Source organism: Berghia stephanieae, chromosome 10 (genome assembly GCF_034508935.2).
Source record: "Berghia stephanieae isolate SIO BIC M18660-M18661 chromosome 10, UCSD_Bste_1.3, whole genome shotgun sequence".
In the NCBI taxonomy this organism is placed as follows: domain Eukaryota; kingdom Metazoa; phylum Mollusca; class Gastropoda; order Nudibranchia; family Aeolidiidae; genus Berghia; species Berghia stephanieae.
Window position 1 is genome coordinate 31,442,722 of NC_088369.1, and position 22,329 is coordinate 31,465,050.

Genomic DNA, 22,329 nt, shown 5'->3' on the forward strand with positions numbered 1-22,329 from the left:
ACAGGAGCGGTTAAATTCATTAATGATTCTGTCAATTCACAAAGCTGAAATAGATGCCATTCCAGATTTCAATAAACACATTATAAAAAGATTTGCAGAGATGAAACATCGCAGTGCAGATTTTTTTACAAGTACTAAAAGTAAGTAATTTCTGTCATAGGTTTTTTTTTCTCTTTTGATTTACATTTATAACATATTGATTGCATTATCTACCAAATCCAATCCTTTAAATGGTGGACAAAGAATAATTACAAAGACCTTTTCATACGGGACTTGTATCTCAGTGTTGTGGCTTGTTGTTTTCATGAATTATTTGTTTTTGTAAGTTTTGTCCACTCGTAGAAACCATCGACCCTCCCCAACCCTTCCATAAAAGAGAGTTTTTAATATGTCGTGCTCTCTCCTCTTAACCGTGTTCACTGTATTAGAATTTTTTTTTTCTAATCATGGCACCACCATATGCCGTCAATACGCCACGCCGCTGTGTATATATATATATATATATATATATATATATATATATATATATATATATATATATATATATATATATATATATATATATATAATATCAAAATTCCCTTTATTTCCCATTGGGAAAAATTGTCTCCAGAGTCTATTCCAAGGAAAGACTGGAATAACCCAGGCGTCAGCCGAAGTGAAACTCGAAGTGACTAACTCAGGGCCACACAGAGCAGCGGCGGGTGATCGAACTCCGTACCTTTCGGGTACGAAGCAAAGACCGTACCGCTGAGCCACGCTATCCCTTGTGTGTGTGTATGTGTGTGTGTGTGTGTGTTTGCGTCTATGCGAGTGTGTATGTCTGTTTGGTAATTCCGATATACGAACGATTTGTTACAATTATTATCACTTTATTAATTTTTCTAAGAACTCGTGCCAAATTGTTGTTAGAAAAGGGAAGGGGGGGGGGAGCCATTCCCTTATTATATTGTTTTCAAAACAATTTATTGGCATTATTTCCATCAAATATTCTAATTCTAATGTAAACCTTTTGGTAAAATTTCATAATTAGTTTGATATTAATTGTGATTTTTTTAAATGATTAATTTTAGCTATGCCCTTAATAAACACAATTTTTATACACAAAAAAAAAGGAATTATTTTATACAGCCAGTTGATAGCGCAGGTGGACTTTTGGGCTTTTGGCCAGCGAAGGGCCTGTCGCTCAATAGATAGACACCTCGATAAAGTTAAATAACCACGCCTCTCAGACAGGCGTCATAATGTAAACAATAACAGTAATTGGTAAACAGGGCGAACTACACATGTTTTACATTTGATGGCACGTGTCTGGATAAATTACCCATTGTACTACCACTTGATAAATAGAGCCAACACAGAAAAGCTTAAGCTTAAAGCTTAAAAACGTTCTGATCGAAATAATCGTGTGATAACCAGTCACACATTTAGTAAAAAAAAAAAAAAAAAAAAAGCAAAAAAAAATAAATTATAATAACTAAACAATGATCAGAGAGAGGTCGAGTTCATTCACGCTATTGTTTATAAACAAACAACTATGTTTGTCCGAGCACGTGAGAAGGTGTCCCACAAATTCCATGTTTTGTTTGGTTAAAAATCTACTGGTTAATTACAGCCAGTAAGGCAGTCCGCCATCTTGTTTTCCAAAATCGTTGGCATGGCGATTTGATAAAAGAGCTCTTTTTGATAAAAAACCATTGACCTGAAATTTTTTTGCCTGCCTGGCATTTTTAAAGCCAAATTTCAGAAATATGGCTTTTTTTTTCAAGGGCTTCAATTTTTCGTTTGGCCTGTTCCCATTTTTTAGGCTTTTACGCCATTGATTTAGCTTTTTTTTTTTAATCTGGTCCATTTTCTTTAATGTGATAATGTTTCGAATACCAAATAAGTCACTGTGGTCGCTAAGTCAAATTTCTGTACATATTGGCGTCCAAACCTTAACTGGCTGTAGAATAAATATCTGGCCTTTGGCTTTCTGCCTGTCCATAAACTAGGCCCCTCTTACTATTCTGTGTGCCTGGCTACCCAAAGAGCGAAGCGTTAGGGGAGGAACAGAATTATTTTTTTTTTAATGTAAGTAAAATCCCATTACCATTATTTTATCCGGAGTGGGAAGGGAGGATTGGAACACATTTCATGGTTAAAATGCAATAAAAAGTGAGCCTGGCGGAGGAGCAAGGCCTCGTTTAAGGCGTTTAGCTTTTTTTTTTCTTTTTCTTTGTTTGTATTTTGTTTGTTTGTTTTTTCCTTTTTTTTTTTTTTTTGTTTGTTTTTTATTTAATTTTTTTTTTTTGGACCATTTGTCAAAGCATATTTGGCTGTTTATATTTATTGATCTGGCAGCCCTGTTCCACTGATAGACTGACAGGTAAGTCTATGGAACTGTGTATTCCGTATACAAGTGGACCGAAAACACACGTGTGTATTCAGTACACTGGAAATAAAAATATTTTAAAAGGACCAATGTCGTCTATACTTGTTACCTTAATCAATACTGACGACATTAATATTGAGCCTAGAATAGGCAACATCAGAAATGGACAGCCATCTAATTTATAGCAATTCAACGGCTTTATCATACCATTTACAGCGTTTTATTTACTCTAGGGAAGTCTTGATTGAGAGTTGCTCGAAATCGGGGGCCTGAAATAGATTACAATTCTCGATACCGATATGTCAAATATTGACGAGATACCGTGGCTACAAGATGGCCAGATGGCCATATGCGTGGCCAATTTGACCAAAATTGGCCACACCGAGAATATTGTTTCTACAGTCAATTTAAATTAACACACACACACACACACACACACACACACACACATATATATATATATATATATATATATATATATATATATAATTAAAACGACCGCAACTCGTCATAATCCCACCCCTTCTTGGTGGACTCTCCATGGGTCAACATCCTGACTGAATTATAATCTCTTTATCCCTTTATACTCTACCATTTGGATTCCATGTCATTTAACTGTCACCTCTATGTGTCCTGTTCTTCAATGGGACCATTTGGTTTAGCAAGTGCCTGGGATCTTGAATGAGACGGTGCATTTAATGTTCTCTACATATTATAATAATTTGCATTTGCAACTATTTGAGCGTATGACATGCCAGCCAAATTGTTTCAGACCATGCTATCTACGTAGGCCTTTTAAATGGCGAACTTGTCCCCAGGGGGTAATTGACCCCCCCCCACCCCCCCCCCCCAATCATGGACAGGGAGATCACTTGCTGTTTCTCCCATCCCAACCCCCTATACGTTTTCCAACTTGCTCTTGTCTTGGAAAAGAAAATAACTTGGTTTTGTCCTGGCCCTGGCCGGAGACATTGACTGAGAGGGAAACAGTCAAATTTATAGTTTGTTTTTGGAGATGAAGTTGTTTTTTTTCCTTTGTAAGTTACCTCTCTGTTGTGTAGTGTTGTATTTTTGGTTTGTTTGTTATATAATGATTTGTAAGCATTTGAGTCTATATGTTTTAGTTGTATCCTGTGTCTGGATGAGACTTTTAGGTGTTCTCAAACTAAGCACAGAGATGGTCCGCTATTGGAATCTACATCTGTCCCCTTTTTTGAACCAATCCCCCTTGCCTTCTTTTATTTTTTTTCACTCGTGTGCGAATATAACTTGTAAAACTGTAATTTTTTCTCTGGTATCCCACTTTCTTCCTTTCTACTAGCCCTAGAATTATGACCTCAATGTTTTATTAACAATAAAGTTCGAAAAAGAATTTAGATCCTATCATCTTCCTTGCGGCTAACGCCGATATTGGTAGGGTTTTTTTAAAAATCGTGCTTTGTACAAGTAGTTACAAAGCAGTCCTTAATCTCCTCTCTCTCTCTCTCTCTCTCTCTCTCTCTCTCTCTCTCTCTCTCTCTCCACTCTCTCTCTCTCTATCTATCTATCTATCTATCTATCTCTCTCTTTCTCTTATCTCTCTATCACTGTCTCTAATCTCTCCCGCCCCCCCCCCCCCCCCTCTTTCTCAGTTGCTGCCTTAAACATATTCAAGTAACTATAAAGTTGTTCTCTTTTTTTTTCTTGGTTTTTGTTTTGTTTCTTCGTTTTGTTTCGTTTTTCTCCGGGCTCATATTGTTACGTACAAGGAATGCACAAAGAAATAAATTTTGTTCCAATAGCTTATTTAGTAGATTAATTTCAATAACTATCATAATGAAGTACTAAACTAATTAAATTGTGCAATTAATTTGCTTTAAAAAAAAAAGTAAACAAGATTTCTCATCTTTAAATTATGTCAGATTGAATTAGAGCAATTTCACCAAATACAAAGTCGTCCTTGTCCCAACAAACTTCGCCTGAACCTGGCATTATAAGTAAGAGAAACACAATAGTCAGCTTAGAATTCGTGTCTATTTACCCGAATTACAGGTGAACGAATTAAACTGCAGGTCTTTTTCAGGAAAGAGTCTCATTTCCAAAGTCTTCATTGTGTCCAAAATTAAAATAATAAACTTAAAAGTGAGCAAAAGTGGATAAATAAAAAGTGTGAAAAGTCGATCAAACTTCTCGAGTCACCAGGAATGGTGTCAACGTGTTGACGTTGAAATTTTATAATTTTTGTCAAGGGAGTACAAACTAACAAAAAAAAAAAAAAGAAAGAAAGAAAAATATTATGCCTAGAAAGGAGCTCAAACCCCTAACTTACCCAACCACGGTTAAAGTTACGCTGTACTAAAACAGCCGACCACCACGCCTTCTCGCGCTTGGACAAACAGTTTAGCCTTTATAATCTCTTCCTCTATACTGAATACACAGCTGTGTGTTGTACTGAATACACAGCTGTGTATTCAGTCCACTTACGTGCGGAATACACAGTTACTTTTAGTATAATCCATCGATTGGTCGGTCCACCAGTGACAGGATTGCCAGTTTGGCATTTTAAATGCCAGATTCCAAAAATCTGGCATTTTTGAAAACCGTTTGGCATTAGAAAAATCATTTGGCATTTGGCATTTTCATTTGGCATTTTCTTTTCTTGTATATTATACTTCAAATGACACCTTTTCTTAATTATTTCATTACCCCAACAGGAAATTTAGTATAATTCAAAAAAAGAAAAGAAAAGAAAACACGCAAGCTACCAGGATATGATAGTGAATTGTCTATCAAAAGTGAGTAGTTTTCTTAGTGGGGGTGGAGTCAACAGACTTTGGCATTTTTTTGAGTGTTTTGGCATTTTTTGAGTCTTCCCCTGGCATTTTGTTGAAAAATAATCTGGCAACCCTGACCAGTGATCGGTGTGAGTGATCGGACACAACGAAACAAGATAATAAAGGCAAAGGGTTGGAGCCACAGAGACCAAACAAAAAGCTATACAGATAGGATTGCTTTCATCCTCTTTCCCCATTCCCCCAAGGTAAATCATAAAATATTAAACAATGATTCAGGCACTTCTACTTCTACCGACTGGCGGCTGGACTAATGCTCACTCACTGATTGAATTGACAGTTCAAATAACATTCTGAATGATTCATTCGTTCTTTTTCAGGAAATGAAATTTATGACAAGTATCTATCACTATCACTATCTAGAGAAATGATATTAGAATTAAGTCATTTGAAATGGCATAGAAATTCTGCATTCAGTACAGTAGACGTCTATAAGTATAATGAGTGAGATTAGGAGCGATGATGCTCGTGATAATATTAATAATAGAGGGGATTTACTCAACCATGACAACGACCTCTCGTTGATTATCGACGGTCGATTGGGCGAGGGATGTATGCAGACTGCACGACCGAGCTCTACAGAGGGTTCCCAACAAAACAAGAGTCAGATGGGAGGAAAAAAAGTTGTAGTAATCCACTGTGTTGCTGTGAATTGATCTATACAGTTGTTTTTTTTTTCACTTTTAACAGAACCGTCTGTTAATAGTCATCATAGTCGTAATCATAACAGTGATCTTGCTTCCTGGTTTGTATTAGTACTAGTCTTAATTGTTATCCTATATTTTATAAGTAGTCATTCCATCCTATTCAAGAAGTTATCTAGTTAGCCAGTTGTGATTATAATAGCCAATTAATGATTATAATTATAACGATGTTCAACCTCAGAGCAGGAGGCCCCCCGCACATTCCTCGAGCGCAGGGAAACAACCCAAGTATTCATTATTCACTTAAAAAACAATCCTAAAATTAAAAAAAATAAAACTGAGGAGTACCTTTAACTAACCCTAAAAGGAAAAACAAAAACTCTAGGAGACCTTTACTTTGACTAACTCGTAATATAAAAAAGAAACCCGGGACCCTGAAAAAAAAACAAACCCTAGGACTGCTCTGCCCTACCTTTCATTCAATTAACCAGTAGATTTTTGACCAATCAAAACATGGAATTTGTGACACACCTTCAAACGTGGTCGGACAAGCATGGTTGGTTGTTTATAAATAATAATGTGAATGGAATCGACCTCTCTCTGATCATTGTTATAATGTTTTTATACCAACAAATGGGTAACTAGTTATCACATAAATGTTTAAGCTTACACAGTTTTCTGTGTTGGTTCTATTCATCAAACAGGTGAACAGTGGGTATTTTACTAAGACACATGTTATCTGTAGTAAAACCTGTGTAGTTCGTGATGTTACCAATCACTGCCATTGTTTACATCACGACGACTGCCCGAGAGGTGTGGTTATCTCGGTGTCTATTCTTCAACGACAATGGCGGCGGAGAACAAAAACAATGGTCATATTAGGAAATAGCAATCAATCAAGGTTTGGTCTACAGCTTTTAAAATGCTACTACTACTACTAATTGACAAATTTAATAAACATCCGATAAAAGATCCACGGTTAAAATGGCAATATAAAAGTGAAGCTACCTTGAAGAATGTGGGGAAGGTCTCCCAAATTACCTATTCACTACTGACCCACTTGAGGTCAACACCCGAAGTAAGTCTGTTGAAGGTAACGGTAATGACATAAAAGGAAATTTCATTAAAACAAAATCACCTGATTATTTTTTTATATTTTTATGGCTGTTTTCACAATATTGGAGTGAAAGCAATTTGATATGGGTGTGTCCTAGAAAATTTGATGGTTTTGCTTTTACGGATCGTCCGTAATTGTTATGGAAATTTGGTGACAATTACGGATATATGGAATTAGAAATATTACGGGTTTTTATTTTACAGGAATTTGGTCTCAGAATTAGAGAAAAAACGATGTTTTTCTTCAGTTTCCACTGTGTTAAGAGAATTTTTGCCCCTTAAAGTTATAAAGGCTCACTTCCATGCATTAAGAAATGCCTGCTAGGTAAAAAAGGGAGATAGTTGTCCTACCCATCAAGGTCTTGGGTAGAATTAGAATCCAACCCATATAATTAAATATTTTGTGAGTGTTGGATGGGTTTTGGTATAGGGACTCCCTTGTATTCGCCCGTGGGTGGTGTACCCCATGAATTTTATGAAAGAACGGAGGGTTATCATGTTCCATCAATGTTAAGACACCCTCATTAATCTTATACATCAACCGAGATACCTTTAGATACCATGTCCTATGTATTGGCTTGTGCCTATTTTCAAGGCAATTTGCGATTTGAGGTCAGAAAAAAGACCTGTACGGTCTGTGTGTTGGCTGGGAATTCTGTTTTGGCTATGTTGTAGCCAAAAGTAAAAAAAGGGCCCAAAATGGCCAGTGTTTTATATCGAATCCTAATATGGGCTCTCAGGCGATATGTGTTGTGCCTGTGCGTTGGCCAGAATTGTGTTTTGGATGTTACAGCCAAAGTTAAAAGGGCCTAATAATATAGTCAGTATATTTGTATCATACACTACTCTCCGAGCGATATTGGTTATTGTGTTTGTGCTCGTGAAGAGAAGAGCTGACGGGGCTATGAAGTAGCGCCCAATAAATGTGTTTGAACAATTTGAACAATGTAATTTTTTATGGGGCTAGGTAGTAGCACTCGATACATGTGTTTTTCTTGAACGATTTTGACTTTTGACGGGCTAGGATGTAGTGCCCATATATTTATATGAACAATTTTGACTTTTGACGGGCTAGGATGTAGTGCCCATATATTTATATGAACACTTTTGACGGGCTAGGATGTAGTGTCCATATATTTATATGAACAATTTTGACTTTTGACGGGCTAGGATGTAGTGCCCATATATTTATATGAACACTTTTGACGGGCTAGGATGTAGTGTCCATATATTTATATGAACAATTTTGACTTTTGACGGGCTAGGATGTAGTGCCCATATATTTATATGAACAATTTTGACTTTTGACGGGCTAGGATGTAGTGTCCATATATTATATGAACAATTTTGACTTTTGACGGGCTAGACCACCACGCCCTTATGTGAACGATTGGAACAATTTTAGACCTTCAGAACGTTGTAAGATTTTAAAAATTCTTTTCAAGAATTCAAAAAAATAAATATCCCTTTCAAAAATGGAATCATTCCATGTCTTCAATGGGTAACTAATTAGAAAATGACATGAAGCCTATCATGACCCATTCTTTTTTCTAGCTGGACACCTGGTTCAGATCATGTTTGGGACATGTTCCCATGTTCTTTGAAAAGGGATATTCTAAGTGTTTTACGATAAGCTCCATCAGACTTCTGTTTATTTATTTTTTATTTCAGATTAAAAGAGATCATTACTGACTAAAACTCTGCAATGGAGGAAGGTAAAATAGTGTTTTCATTTTATTGTTTTAACTTCTTATGGATTGGCTGCATGAAAAGGAATCATCTTTGCTTAGTCTTATTGAAAGATGATTGTGATGTCCCTCAATGAAACCATTTTATCGAATGAAAAGCAAGTTTTATTACCTCACAAAATATGCCCTGTACACTTTGTATGTAGACACGGAGGGGGCTGATAATATTTTATTTTATATATATATAGGCCATGCAATAAGATTAACACCAAAAATTAAGTGAAAGTTAGTAATTTTAGCTTAACTTGGAATTTGGAATATGAAATGATAATCTTTTTTATCAATGATCATTAATTAATTTTTAAAATAACTTTTATGGACTGACTACATGTATAGTTATATTTGTGTGTTACAAACAGTCATTTTTAAGAAGGAGATGACAAAAATGTGAAAAACAGTTTACTTATTTTGAATCGATGAAATGGCACAAACTGTTGTTTACTTTCTCTTTTCTTCTTGGAATAAAACGAGCTCTTTTGTAAACTGTGTCAAATGATGGATAATGATATGGATATAGAGGCTGTAAACTGCATTCTTTTTCATCTCCTGTTCGTGTATAACCAGGGTGTCATAGACACTACACATTTCTATAATGTACTGACAACAAACAAATGAAATATACCAGTAAACAAAACTATGTGTAACCTAATATGCTTATATTACTATTCAAACATTTATTTTGTGAGAACTGATCATCCAAAAGTGTTCTAAAAACATTAACAAAGAAATACTGTATGTTGTTTCACTTCGTTTTTAGGAAACTGAAAGAAATATTAATTCCGAGATAAAACGTTTGTGTTCAGTTGCTGTTCAGGTCAGCAACTAAAAATGAGTGAGTTGCACTCATGTTGCTATGATAAAACAAGAGACCGACTGAGAGGAAAGGTCAAATGGAGGGCAAGACGGACCGGAGGGGAAAATGAATGTACTCAGTTTGCAGCCTTAGATCACTTAATACTAGAATTTCTAATATTTGATAGCATTAAAGGTTGTCACAGTTTTGGTAAAGAGAAATTTAATTGCTTTAGCATGATCTCTCACTGTCTGTCTTTGTTTTGAATTCAGTCATTATATTCCATTTGTTATATTCTATCTATTCAAGTGGACTGTGGAATAGATGATAAAGGATGTCAACTGAGCTACGATCGGTCTTCCAAGGAACTGTCTACATGTAAAGAGAAAGATTTCTCTTTTGATATTCAACCTCCTGTTGATGGGTAAGTTGCCAAAATGGAATTTTGTGGAAGTACTAGCCCACATTCAACATTAATTGTTAAGTTAACCTGTCCGAGATCTAGAATATCCAGGTTATTGAAGTCACTAATTGACATAACAGTATTCATTTCAATGTGATGGTCTTATTATTTTTTATTTTTTTTATCAATAGAAAATCTGTGGCTGTTTTTGAAGCTCGCAAAGGTGGTGAAGTGATAAGAAGAAACACATCCAAGATGTTTCCAGCAGGTGCACTATCCAAGGTTTGTGTCTTTGTTTTACGATAGACATCATCAGATAGGGCAGAAAAATATATATGTATATAATGTATATTTTGCGTAGCGTACCAAGAAAATGACATTTAAAAAACGTGTCATTCAATCATTAAATCCTCAGCCATCAAAATGTATACAGCGCTAAATTTGATATATTTTAAAAGAGGAAAATTTCAGCTTTATTCCTATACCACTCCAATAATAAAAAATTGCCATTAAAAGTAGCACAATGTTATGAAACTTTATAGGAGTTTTAATGTGGGTTGCTTGATGGCTGTGGTATCGCATTTGTAAAAAAGCTCAACAAATTCTTGTTTTCAGCTGTGAGTGTGATTGAAATTGTGACACTTTGTTGTGGCATGTAACAGCCCACTAGTTGTGATGAGAATGAGATCTCAAATATTTGTACAAAACATAATAAAATTCACGAAAACAATATGAATATTTTATATAACTACCATCACATTTTATGTTTGAGAGTTTAGGACAAGAATAAACAAAATTGATATTATTTTTTCGATTGATAGTTCAAGTCGGTAAGTGAGCGTATTTTAATGATGGAACAGCAAGGAAAAAAACCTCTCTTAATTTTTTACCGTATTTGGCAACCTCTTATTTTTTTTGTTTGACTGTCCAGCCTTGAATTTTGTTTAATGAAGTGTTGATTATATCAATTTGTCCATATGTTTTATTTTAACTTTGATTTGTCTCTTTATGTCTATTTATTGCTGTACGAAAACCAAGTGATCAAATTTAGCCAATTCTAAACTCATGGCGGCCATGTTGTTGCTATGACAAAGGCATTGTTTTTGTCATTATGATCTAGTTACACGTTGTGTAGCAAACAATTTTACTGTGCATTCAATAAAATAGAAACCAGGACAAAGTCATGCGGCATAGCCATAAGGCTCTAAACGACTTGGGGGTGGTAAAGGGTTGAAGTCACTAAAAGTCACAGCTGCTTGACACAAGTGCACGATCCTGTCTATGTTTATTTGTACTGTGGTTCAAAATATGAATTAAAGTGTCATCATCACATATCTATTTCTGGTGTAATTGGAGAAAAGTATAATTTAGTTTGACGTTAATTCTAAGTTAAGTTTGTATTAAAAAACCCTTGTCACATTTCTGCTGTGCATTTGGCATTTGGCTGAGCTTCATGGTATTTGGATGACATATTGTATTGAAAAGTATTTCTATTTTTAATCGTCTTGGATAAGTTCAATCTTAATTTTTTAGATGTATTTTTTAATTGTGTCTTCCACAGAAAAGTACCAGCCTTAACAAAGCTAACTTCAATGTGGTATTGAAGAAACACGAGGAACTGGATCTCAATGATTATTTCTAGTTTGCCAAGTTTGTCAGCGGTTACCTCCCTTATTTGATGAGGATGATGGCCTGGATATTTAGATTCGTTATGCAACAAAGACCCCTTTACATCAGTCTGTTGTTTTGTTTTTTTCATATTTGTCAAAGTTTAAATTTTTTCTCGATATGTACAAAATTTTATCTATTTTCACAAGATTTTACCCTTGGTCATACAAGTGACGTGACACGTTGTGGTGTATTTTCTTTACAATTTGGTATGAAATTATTGTTTTTATTCAAATAACTATTGACTTTGATATTGATAGTAATAGTAGTTCATGTCCTTTATGAATAACTTTGAACGCTCTGTGTTGATTTGCCACAGATAAAATTGGTAGGCGAAGCTGTGTCAATAGGCAAGTTTTTGTAACATTTCAACACAAAAATGTCAATATTATTTTATTCAAAGGATTAAGAAACGATCTACCTTCCATTTCGTTTTCTGGGTTCAAAATTTTTTTTTTTTTTTTTAATCATAGAGACTGACACCAAAAGAGTAGCAGGAATACATTTTTGGTCCACACTTTTTTGGCACTAGAGAATATATTTTTGCTCTATCCATTTGGTGCTGGACTCGGAATTTGATTATTTTTTTTCATAATTCAACCAAAAGAAGCTGATGAAAACTAGATCCTTCCATAGTTTTTTTTTGTTTTGTTTTTTTAAATTACTGATTTTTGAACGTCTCCTTTTTGTGTGAGGATTAAGTCAAATTGGTTTGATTTACATAAACTTGGAGTCATTTCCATATTCCAATCTACTTCTTAGATTGAAAAATTGCATTTAAGTTAACACAGTTTTGTCTTGTTTTTTTTTCTTGAAATGCAAATATTTTGCAAAGATAATACAGATTGTATGTTTTCTAGCTGTGTCAAGCCTGTTGTTGTGTGGTTTCACAGTGACTCATCTATTTGTAATCTTTCAATTTGTCATACGTGAAATAAATGCACTATTGTTCCTATGGGCCCTTCGCCAAAGAGAGAGAGTGGAACCTGTCACTGTCTGGATGAGTCTCTGACCACTCTCAGGTTAGACACATAGATTACCCCTGTTCTGATTTCTCAGTTATTCCCATTTATATTACTTTCTTACAAGTGCCTTTATTTTTGGGGTAATTAAACTTGGTATAATTTTTTGACAGTACCATTTTGACTGATTTGGTTAAGAATGTCGATAATCTCTATCAAATACTCAATCATGTCTCATTTCAAAATGATTGCATACCACCTAAAAAGTGCTATTCTCAAATCCTTTTCACTATGGTAGGCATACAATGTATTTTGTTTGATTTGTTGTTTTTTAGTTGAGCTGTCTTACCCTTTGCTTATCATTTATTGCGTTTACTTCAGCGCAGATTTACATTTCAGCGGGTGGTTGGATGGGAGCATCACCCTTGAATCATATACCTATGATGTTCGCATGGGTGTACGATCCGATAGTGATGTCGTTTCTTCTTCTCGTTACTAGCCTATCCTGCTTCTTTGGTTTGTGATTGTATTTTTGACAGGGGATTTTTTTTTTTTCTGTAAATCTTCTGCCTGTTTGTTCTTGGTTATTTATAGTTTAGCTTATGATATCTTTAGGTTATGATTTTGATTTACATTTGTACTATTTTTGTTAGATTGCTTGTTTTTTTGTTTCAGCGGTCTCTCATATAACCTCAATTGTGTTGGAAGAGACCTAAAGCAACAAACAAACAAAATTTACATTTCAAAGTAGATTCAGCAAATAATGCATGCATAGGACGATGCATCACCTGTAAACAATTTTAATCAGTTTGCATTTAGAATTTATTTTTAAAACCCCAAAAGCTATCGTTATTTTTGTCTTATCTATTGCAATTTTTGCTTTTTATTTACATCATTTTAATAAGATATATTACATTTTTTTTATTACTTCCTGTGTTGCATTTATTTCAGATTTACACTTTTGTAATTCACAATCACAAAATATCAATATTTATTACATTTATATATTATTATTGATATATTCAGCTATATATTCAGTCAGTCAATTATATTTTAAGCTTAATTCTATACACACTCAAAAGTTTTTAATCTTGATGAGCATTTATTCCTCAACTATTAATATTCACAGTTGAAATTTGCTGTACGCGAACCAAATGCTGTTTTATGTTATGCCCAGAAAACGTTTGATCAATCATCAGTCCTCAAAAATGACTACCAACATATCAAAAAAAGCTTCTTTGAAATATCAGGTTTAAGAAATATTGACAAGATTAGTATAAAGTAAAATGGTGTCGACCAAAGATAAAAAGACATTTTGTCAATATATGGCAGTTCTGTCCATGAATCATCAAGCCTATAATTTGTGGAGATCCAGTTTATCTCAATTTCCATGGATTAAAATAAATAGCAAGTTACTTGCTACCTTTTTAAATTAGAGAGTATTCACAGCCGGATCTAAATGTGACAACCTAAGGGCTTTGCTTGATGGAAAGGAGTGATAGGTGATTTAGAGAAATATTCCTATTATAGATTCGTCACACCAAATCTGTTGACGTGTTAGTGTTAGTACGGTGGTACTACCTATTGAGCTAACATTGCCTCAATTGTGATTTTTAAAACACAATAGTTACTTTTGTTGAGAATTTCTGGTAAAAAAAAAGTTTTCCTACTAAATACTAGATAGATTAAATTATGATATACTCCTTCTTGATAACATTATACTTTCTCCAACCTTGTATATTGCAAGTTATGTTTACTTTTCTCAAAATGATGATTAAACTTGATGTTTTCACCTGATTCAGTTCTTTTAATATGATCATGTTATTTCTTCTGTTTTTGTTGATTGTTTGTTTGTTTTAGTTTAATTTGGCTTTTTTTTATGTACCCATCTGTATGAGTCAAAGGCAGTGAGTTTCGTACTTTCTTCATATTAGAGAAATTACTTATTTGACCCTCATATTTTTGACAATTCCCATTTTCTTGTGTGTGTGTTTTTTTGTTTTTTTTGTAATAATGATACGTTAGAGTTGATCTAACCTATCAGGGGCATATGTCGAATAGCAATTCATAACTTTTGACAATAATGGGAGCTAATGAGAGGGATGCTATAGGTAGATTGTTCCGGCACCCATTTCAATGAAGTTTCTACAGTCAAAACTAGTAGCCTAATTCAACTTGAATTTTATTTTTTTAAATTTGAGTCCAAGATATTACTATATTTTCTAAGTTTATTACAAATTACATATTTATATATAGATTGTGGAAAAGCAGTCTCAATAAAGAGCAAAGCATTGCATATATTAATAATTTACAGTTCTGTTATTCTCTGGCAAAACACATTTTATTTCGTTTTGATCTTTACAGATTTAAAAGGCTTTTGACAAGGTGAGAAAATGTTAAATGATCGGTATTTGCACTATAAGTTTTCTGGTCAAAATGAGAAAATTGTGTTTTGTCAGTGTATGGCAGAGTGAAATCCACTCATGATAGATTCGCTTTTAACATGAAGTTGTCATGGAATGGTGACAGATCAAATCCCCGTTTTAAGTCTGTACCAAATATGACAAGAACCCATACTATAGCATTGCTCCAAGAGAACCAACTTGGTCATATCACAAATTGTTGTAATTTGCCTCTTGTCGGAATTGTGAAATAGGAACTTGGGGAATAAATACTCTAGTAAAGAAATTATGAAATAATTTTTATTAAAGAAAATATATATAAATCTCAAGAAAATTACATTGATTGACAGGAGTAAACGTGGCCAAGCTCTACTAAACTGTTATGTCGGGTGACCCAAATTCATAAATTTCAATTTTAAGCGTAACATATAGAATAATCCTAGTAGAAATAGATGCATTCATTGAGTTTTGTTTCTTATACCTCAAAACACTCATTTCTGTTGTCTTATTATTTTAACTTTAAACTCAATTTTCTTCATCAAGATCATTCAGACATAACACCAGATCGACACTATGGGGCATAAATATAATATAACTTATACTTTATTCATAAAAATAACATGAGAACTAATTTCCAATTAGTTAGGACATAAACTATAACATGACAGTACTTGTCCACCTATATCAAGGTCCCACAAGTTCTGTTATATCAGAATTCGATTGGATATGTGACTGTAAAAATGCCTATTGTTGCAGTATTATTTTGTCCTTAATTTATCTTTTTTACTCATACAAATAAAATACAAATTATCTCGTTTGATTAATGAAATCAACTAATCAAATAATGATCCACTGAAATGATAATCAAAGCACATCAAAGTAAAATCCTCTTTGACCCTGCAATTCGATCAAATGTTATGAAACAAATACAAAATGATGTGTAGTTTGATATTCACAAACATCTTAGATGAATCAATCCTAGGTCATTGATTCAATCTCAATCATCTTCGCTGATCTGAAACCTCCTGATTTTGGCTTTGGTTTTCTCTTCCTCTGTTTCATCACTAGTCAAGTTAATCTTATGATCCAGTGCTAGGCTGCCTTTTATGTAACCCTCTGTAATGAAATCAATTTTATCCGAAGCAATTTTATCACCCTCCTCAACTTTGACACACATCTTTTCCGATTCGAACATAGACTTTAGATTTTTAACACTAAACACATACACCAGAGAATTATCTTTCCTTCGTCTGATGTAAATTGGTGCTTTTCCCTGAGGCATGGACATGCGGGTGCGAACCTGAAAACTGGCGTGGACACTACGTTCCTCCATCTGCACATTTGCCACGTAGTTGCTCTTGGGTCCTACAGCGATATCACTTGTTGCCTCCATGTTCATGGTCTCTTCAAACGATTGGCCTTCACTTTTAGTAATCTGTGAATAATAAAAATGTTATGTGAATTATAATTGTTTACATAATATTATCTAATGTAACACTTATTATTATAGTTAAGAAAAGCTAAGAACACTTGCACTGGACAGAGATTTATGGAAACAAATTAATAATTGGATACTACTTAGAAACAGACTGACACACTCAAAGTAACACACATTCACGACAAGCGTCCATAGAGACAGCGCAGCCATATTAATTTATTTTATCTGCTGTTTTCTGATTATGTCCTGGAATGAGAGGGCTTGGCTTTCCCCATACCTGACTGGAGCCTTTTGTGTGTTTATCTAAAATGAGTGATGATATATTTCTCATTTTGTAAAAATTCATCTCTCTTTGTGCTGTTGAATTACATGGGGATCAAGTGTTCATTAAATGGGTAGTGTAAAACTTTGGTTGGCTCTGCGTGGATATAATATAGTCTCATTTGATTTCTTCCTAAGCCCTAATACCTTCGCGTTTCTGTTCTGGACGATAAATCGGTCTTTAGTCCATCTATCTATGTTGTGTAAAAAACATTTTCTGATGCTGAAATTACCTTTAAGTTTAAGTGTAGCAAAACCGATTGACAACAAAAATAGGAATGGATTGGTTGGACCAGGAGGAATCCTCATAAATACAAACATAGCCCACCTCCAGCTCTAACTTGAAATTGAAATCTCCAAAAAGAGAGGAGCCCAAGGCTGATAAAACATTTTTTTTAGGGGGTGGGGGGGGGGGGAGGAGGTATATTTACAATGACCATTTTTTATTCTCATCAGTAGATTAAGATGACCCCCAATTTAAAAAAAAAATAAATGTGACCTGTAAACGGTATTATGTTGGATTGCTTTGAATGCTAAAATTGAATGTCTAGTCATAATTATGAAGCCTGAGTTAAGTTTATATGTTTTATTGGGGGGCCGTGGATTTGAGTTGTATAAAGTGGCAAAAAATGAAAGCTAACATTTTTTATCATTTTAACGTCAAAACCACTTTTTGACATCTGGGCCATCCTGACATAATACCGTTTAGATATGTTGGGTCACAAATTATAAACCCGAGACTTTAATTGGGTCTCACTCGGGGGAGGGGGGTTGTTTAGGGGGTCATTTTTAGTCTTTCAATAACATTATCCTGGCCAAAATGTATGTTTGTAAGTGGATGGCAGTAAAAATAGTTCGTTACTCGAGGATCCGTCATAGTATAACAATAACCTGATCAACTCCGACCCTGATCTAAATTTTGGTATCAATCATCACTTCAACATTTAAAACTCTATTTTCTGCGCAATAGAAGTTGATATAATCAAGCAATTTTGCTCAGGTGGATGTTCTAAAGTTTATTTTTATTAAGTTCCTACTCTTAAAGGTTTGGTATAGTGCATTTAAATTGGCCAGGGTTTTTGATACACCCTTTTCAAGAACACACAATAACATTACTCATGTGGATGTCTTAAAATATAGTTTATGATTATTAAGTTCCTACTCCTATTAAATATTTGGTACCTATAGTGCATTTAATTTGGGTTTTTTACACATCCTTTTCCAGAATATATAACAATACTCACGCTATATTGCATCTCAGTCTCCAAGCCAAGCTCACCACCCCCAAGAACTTTTGGCGCTCCAATGCTGAAGCTTGCCTTACCGCCCAGTGTGAAACCTTTTTGGAAGGAGACTTCTACTTTGGTGGTCCTCGACTTTGAAAACTTGAACTGGTATGTTTGTCTCTCGGCTGTGTCGTTGCTAAATGTCGTGTCCAATGAGAGGGCCTCAGGGCTGAGGATGGAAATTATGGAGAAATCGAATAGGTCTATGGATAGATAGATATTGAATTTGATGAAGTTTTATGTACATCTTATATTCTAAGCCACACGAATCATGGAGTCCCGAGTTTAACCCACCCTCTGTAGCTTTAAAAAGATAGGAATTATTGCTGACTATAATTGAATGTTATTGAGCATTAATTGAAAAACAAAACAAAAAATTCGTTTACAATCACAAAAAGAGGAGTGGAGTGGAATGCATATTGCAAATCAAACATAAACAAGCCGAATAACTCTGTTCGGTTATGCTTCACAGGACATATCTAAAGATATCTTTAAATTTAGATCTTTGATAATAATGGCTGAAGGAATGATAATAATAATAAAAATAATAATAATAGTCATAATAATAAATCAAATATCAAACGCTTACACATTGCGTTTTTTTAAAAATGCCTTTGATATTATTTATTTATTTATTTGTTCATTCATTTATTGATTGAAGATTAAAAGAAGAAAACAAAAAATACCTTTATTCCTCTCTTTTTAAAATTTTTGCATGTGCAAGTTTGACATTTTATAAGCCTTTATTTTACCCTTTTCTTTTTTCATTTGTCAGCCTCTCATAAAAAATACAACAAAAAATTGCAGTGTTTTTAATGGTTAATTCCCCTACTTGCTCGAACGGTGAGTCGGCACTTTCCCATCCAGCATAGCGGCGGCACCCCCATTTTTTGTGTCCTCATCTGAAGATGTCTTGATACCTCGTCCGGGAGTGTGGATGCTCTGGCTGATTTGCTCGAATATGAAGAAGTTGTCTGGAACTTCGATTTTGAAATTACTGCGCTTGAGGCACTTACGTACGAAATATCCACGGGAGTATTGGAAGTTGTTCCAAGCTCTGATTGATAGAGATCCATAGAATATAAATTATAAATAAATATAAAGAAATTGGCCTGCAGTATGAAGACAACGTTGTGAATTGGGGATTCATAATGAATGATGATATCATTTATATTATGGTGCTAATCTTTACCTACTCGGTTCGGTGGCGCCTCAGAGGAAATAACTAAAGATATTTTAAATTTTAGATCTTTGATAATAACGGCGAACGGAATGATTATGATAATAGTAATAGTAATTTCATTATTATTTACAATAATAATAATAATTAATAATAAAATGTATGAATAATAACAAACATTTGCACAAACTACTATAATTTAAGAATGATACCAAATGAAATTTGATAAAGATTATAGTAGTACAGTGCCCAACACTCTAGGCAGTCACAGGCAGATTATCCGGAGAAATGGTGCAAGAAGCCGTCCCAGTCCCAGTAAATTACTTGAACAAATAATGGATAACTAATTATTGACGGAAATTGATTCAAAGTTCATGTCTATGTAAACGTTGTAAACACCAAACTGCTTAAAGCTTGAATACAGAAAAAGAATGATAATGTAAAATATCACATCCAAATAATTAACACTGACGAATGACGTTGCCATTGCGAACTTATACTTTATCATGAGTCTTGATGATGAAGAATAATACAAATCACTAGACACCACCACTATCTTGGTTGTTGATGAAGCGAAATCCCCGAAAGGTCCACACTATTCGACTCTAATAAACTTGAGCTTAAATTTATTCATCTAAATTATTATAGCATTCTCACCACGTATTTTGCCGAAGTAAGAGGTGAGAATACTATGACCATTCAAACAGTCGAGTATGGTACTATTACGATCAATATCTCACAAAATACATCGATAGATGGGTAGACTGAATGATTGGTTTATTGATTGATTGATAAATAGGTTTAAGATTGGCGCAAGCGAAGAACCAAGCGAAACTCCAAAGTGAGACGATTTTGTTAAATGGAAAGACACTTAACAACATTAAACAGATTATATGAATGGAAATTTGTTGATACTGGCATGAGGAAAATCCTCAGACATTTGAACCATATTATTATAATTTTGAAAAGAACTTACTTGTCGCTTAGGATCTTGTGGACATCTACAATGAGAGGATCCTTTTCCTCGAAGTCTGGCACTCCACAACACAAACACCCCATTGTTGTAGTGTTTGGATTAACTGGAAACGACTGTAATTGAAACTTTTGTCAAGTCTGACATTGAGGAGAGAGACATCAAATTATGGAGTGAGAAAATCATGATTAAAGATTGGGAACAGTGAAACACACACACACACACACACACACACACACACATATATATATATAATATATATATATATATATATATATATATATATATATATATATATATATAATACGAGGGCTCTTTCATAATTAACCGAAAAATGCCTGTAAAATCCGCGTTTTTTATGCTATCAACAAAATTCTTGCACGTGTTCATACCTTGACTCGTCCTTCATTTCTCTACGTAACAGCCAAGTCTGTCGACACACTTCTGCCAAGGCCGCATCATGGAATAGATACCCTCTCGGAAGAAATTTCCGTCAAGGTTTTGTAGCCATTTCCGCACATGGTCAACAAGCTCTTCATCGACATCAAAGCGCTTTCCTGCCAGCTCACGTTTCAGTGGCCCAAAGAGGTGATAATCAGATGGTGCGAGGTCTGGACTGTGTGGTGGGTGTGGCAAAATCTCCCATCCATATTTCTCTAGCCAACCTTGCGTCACACGTGTTGTGTTGGGTGTAGCGTTGTCGTGTTGCAAAATGACCCCGTTGGTCAACTGCCCTGGGCGCTTTCTGCGAATGGCCTCCCTAAGCTTGTCAAGAGTTTGGCAGTACCTTGCAGCATTGATTGTTTCTCCAGGTTGTAAGATTTCGAACAGAATAACACCACGACTGTCCCAGAAAACAGTTCCCATTATTTTCTTTGCTGACCGCATGACTTTGAATTTCTTCGCGACAGGTGAGGATGGATGTTTCCATGTCATCGAATCTTGCTTTGTTTCTGGGGTGCAATGGTGCAACCAAGTCTCATCAACGGTGACTATGCTGTCAAGAAAAGTCACATCGTACCCTAGAAAGTCTCCGCCGGCGTTGGCAGTATGCCCGTGAACCCTGCGTGAGCTCTTGCTTCTTCTCAAAAGTTCCCTGCAGATGTCCAATCTTTGTTCTTTATGATTGTCTGTCAATTGCTTAGGAACCCATCTTGCGCTGACTTTTCTGTAGCCAAGTTCATCAAATACAATTCTATGGGCAGAAGTTTCCGTAATTTCAAGACTGCTTGCGATTTCATGAAGTTTCAACCTCCTGTCTTGACGAATAAGCTCATCAACTCGCTTCACATTGTCTTCTGACGTCGCAGTTATCGAACGCCCTCTCCCTTCCCTGTCTGTCAAGTCGGAATGGCCGACTTCAAACAAATTACACCAGTGATAGACTTGTGTACGGCTTATAACATGCTCACCATATACACTCTGAAGTTCTTTATGAATTTCGGTAGGATTCAGACTTTTGGAGTTCAAAAAACGTATGACAGCTCTGATTTCCTCCTTTGACCAAGTTTCAAGGTGGGCCGCCATCTTTAAAATCGTCGAGAAATTCATTGTGCAAAATGATGCACTTCATAATTTCTGGGAATATCCGTAAGGAAATAAGGAATATCATGTCGTTTACAGAATTAAAAAATCTCCACTGGTTGCTGAGCAATGGGCATTTTTCGGTTATTTCTGAAAGAGCCCTCGTATATATACATTTATATATATATATATATATATATATATATATATATATATATATATATATATATATATATATTTATATATTTATATATACATTTATGTGTGTGTGTGTGTGTGTGTGTGTGTGTTAAAAAAAAAATTCCTGGTACTTTTTGGGGGTTGGAGGTGGGGAGTGGTCAAATATTGGAATCTTAACCAATGATCGACAACAATTGCAGGAATATCTAGTTAGATTTCAATTATACTAGATACAAGTACAAGGACGCGAATGAAAGGCTCATTATGTGTAAGATTATTTTTTTGTTTTATGTATAAGCTTAGTCGTGTGTTGTGTGTTGTGTTATTATCCAAGATTCGTGACAATGCCAGGCTCTGACCTTATCAACTAAATTGCTTTTCATGACATTTAAACGCCATTCATCGCCTGCTGCTGTATTGTTATCATGTTTGCCCCCCCCCTCTCTCTCTCTCTCTCTCTCTCTCTCTCTCTCTCTCTCTCTCGCT

The 22,329-nt window shown here is 34.8% G+C and overlaps 1 protein-coding gene and 1 long non-coding RNA gene across 5 annotated transcripts in view; one reads left to right on the top strand and one right to left on the bottom strand.

Moving 5' to 3' along the window:
• Positions 1-5,230: 5,230 nt before the first annotated feature.
• Positions 5,231-14,336, top strand: LOC144980971 (uncharacterized). 2 transcript variants are annotated; one of them, XR_013646991.1, is made up of 5 exons: positions 5,231-5,393; positions 8,637-8,680; positions 9,816-9,930; positions 10,101-10,191; positions 11,471-14,336. It is a non-coding gene; the product is annotated as an uncharacterized LOC144980971 (long non-coding RNA). The 2 variants fall into 2 exon arrangements; XR_013646992.1 differs by lacking the exon at positions 5,231-5,393 and adding an exon at positions 5,747-5,950.
• An 883-nt stretch (positions 14,337-15,219) lies between these two features.
• LOC144980970 (uncharacterized) overlaps positions 15,220-22,329 on the bottom strand; it is a 35,595-nt gene continuing 28,485 nt past the window's right edge. For 2 of the 3 annotated variants that reach the window (XM_078928994.1, XM_078928995.1), the window contains exons 2-5: positions 20,143-20,279; positions 18,819-19,043; positions 17,945-18,155; positions 15,220-16,376 (exon numbers count right to left, since the gene is read on the bottom strand). In XM_078928994.1, the coding sequence (XP_078785120.1) occupies positions 15,939-16,376; positions 17,945-18,155; positions 18,819-19,043; positions 20,143-20,225 (957 nt within the window). In that variant the 5' untranslated portion in view covers positions 20,226-20,279 and the 3' untranslated portion in view covers positions 15,220-15,938. The remainder of the gene's footprint in view (positions 16,377-17,944; positions 18,156-18,818; positions 19,044-20,142; positions 20,280-22,329) is intronic. The other variant, XM_078928996.1, reaches the window with a different exon arrangement.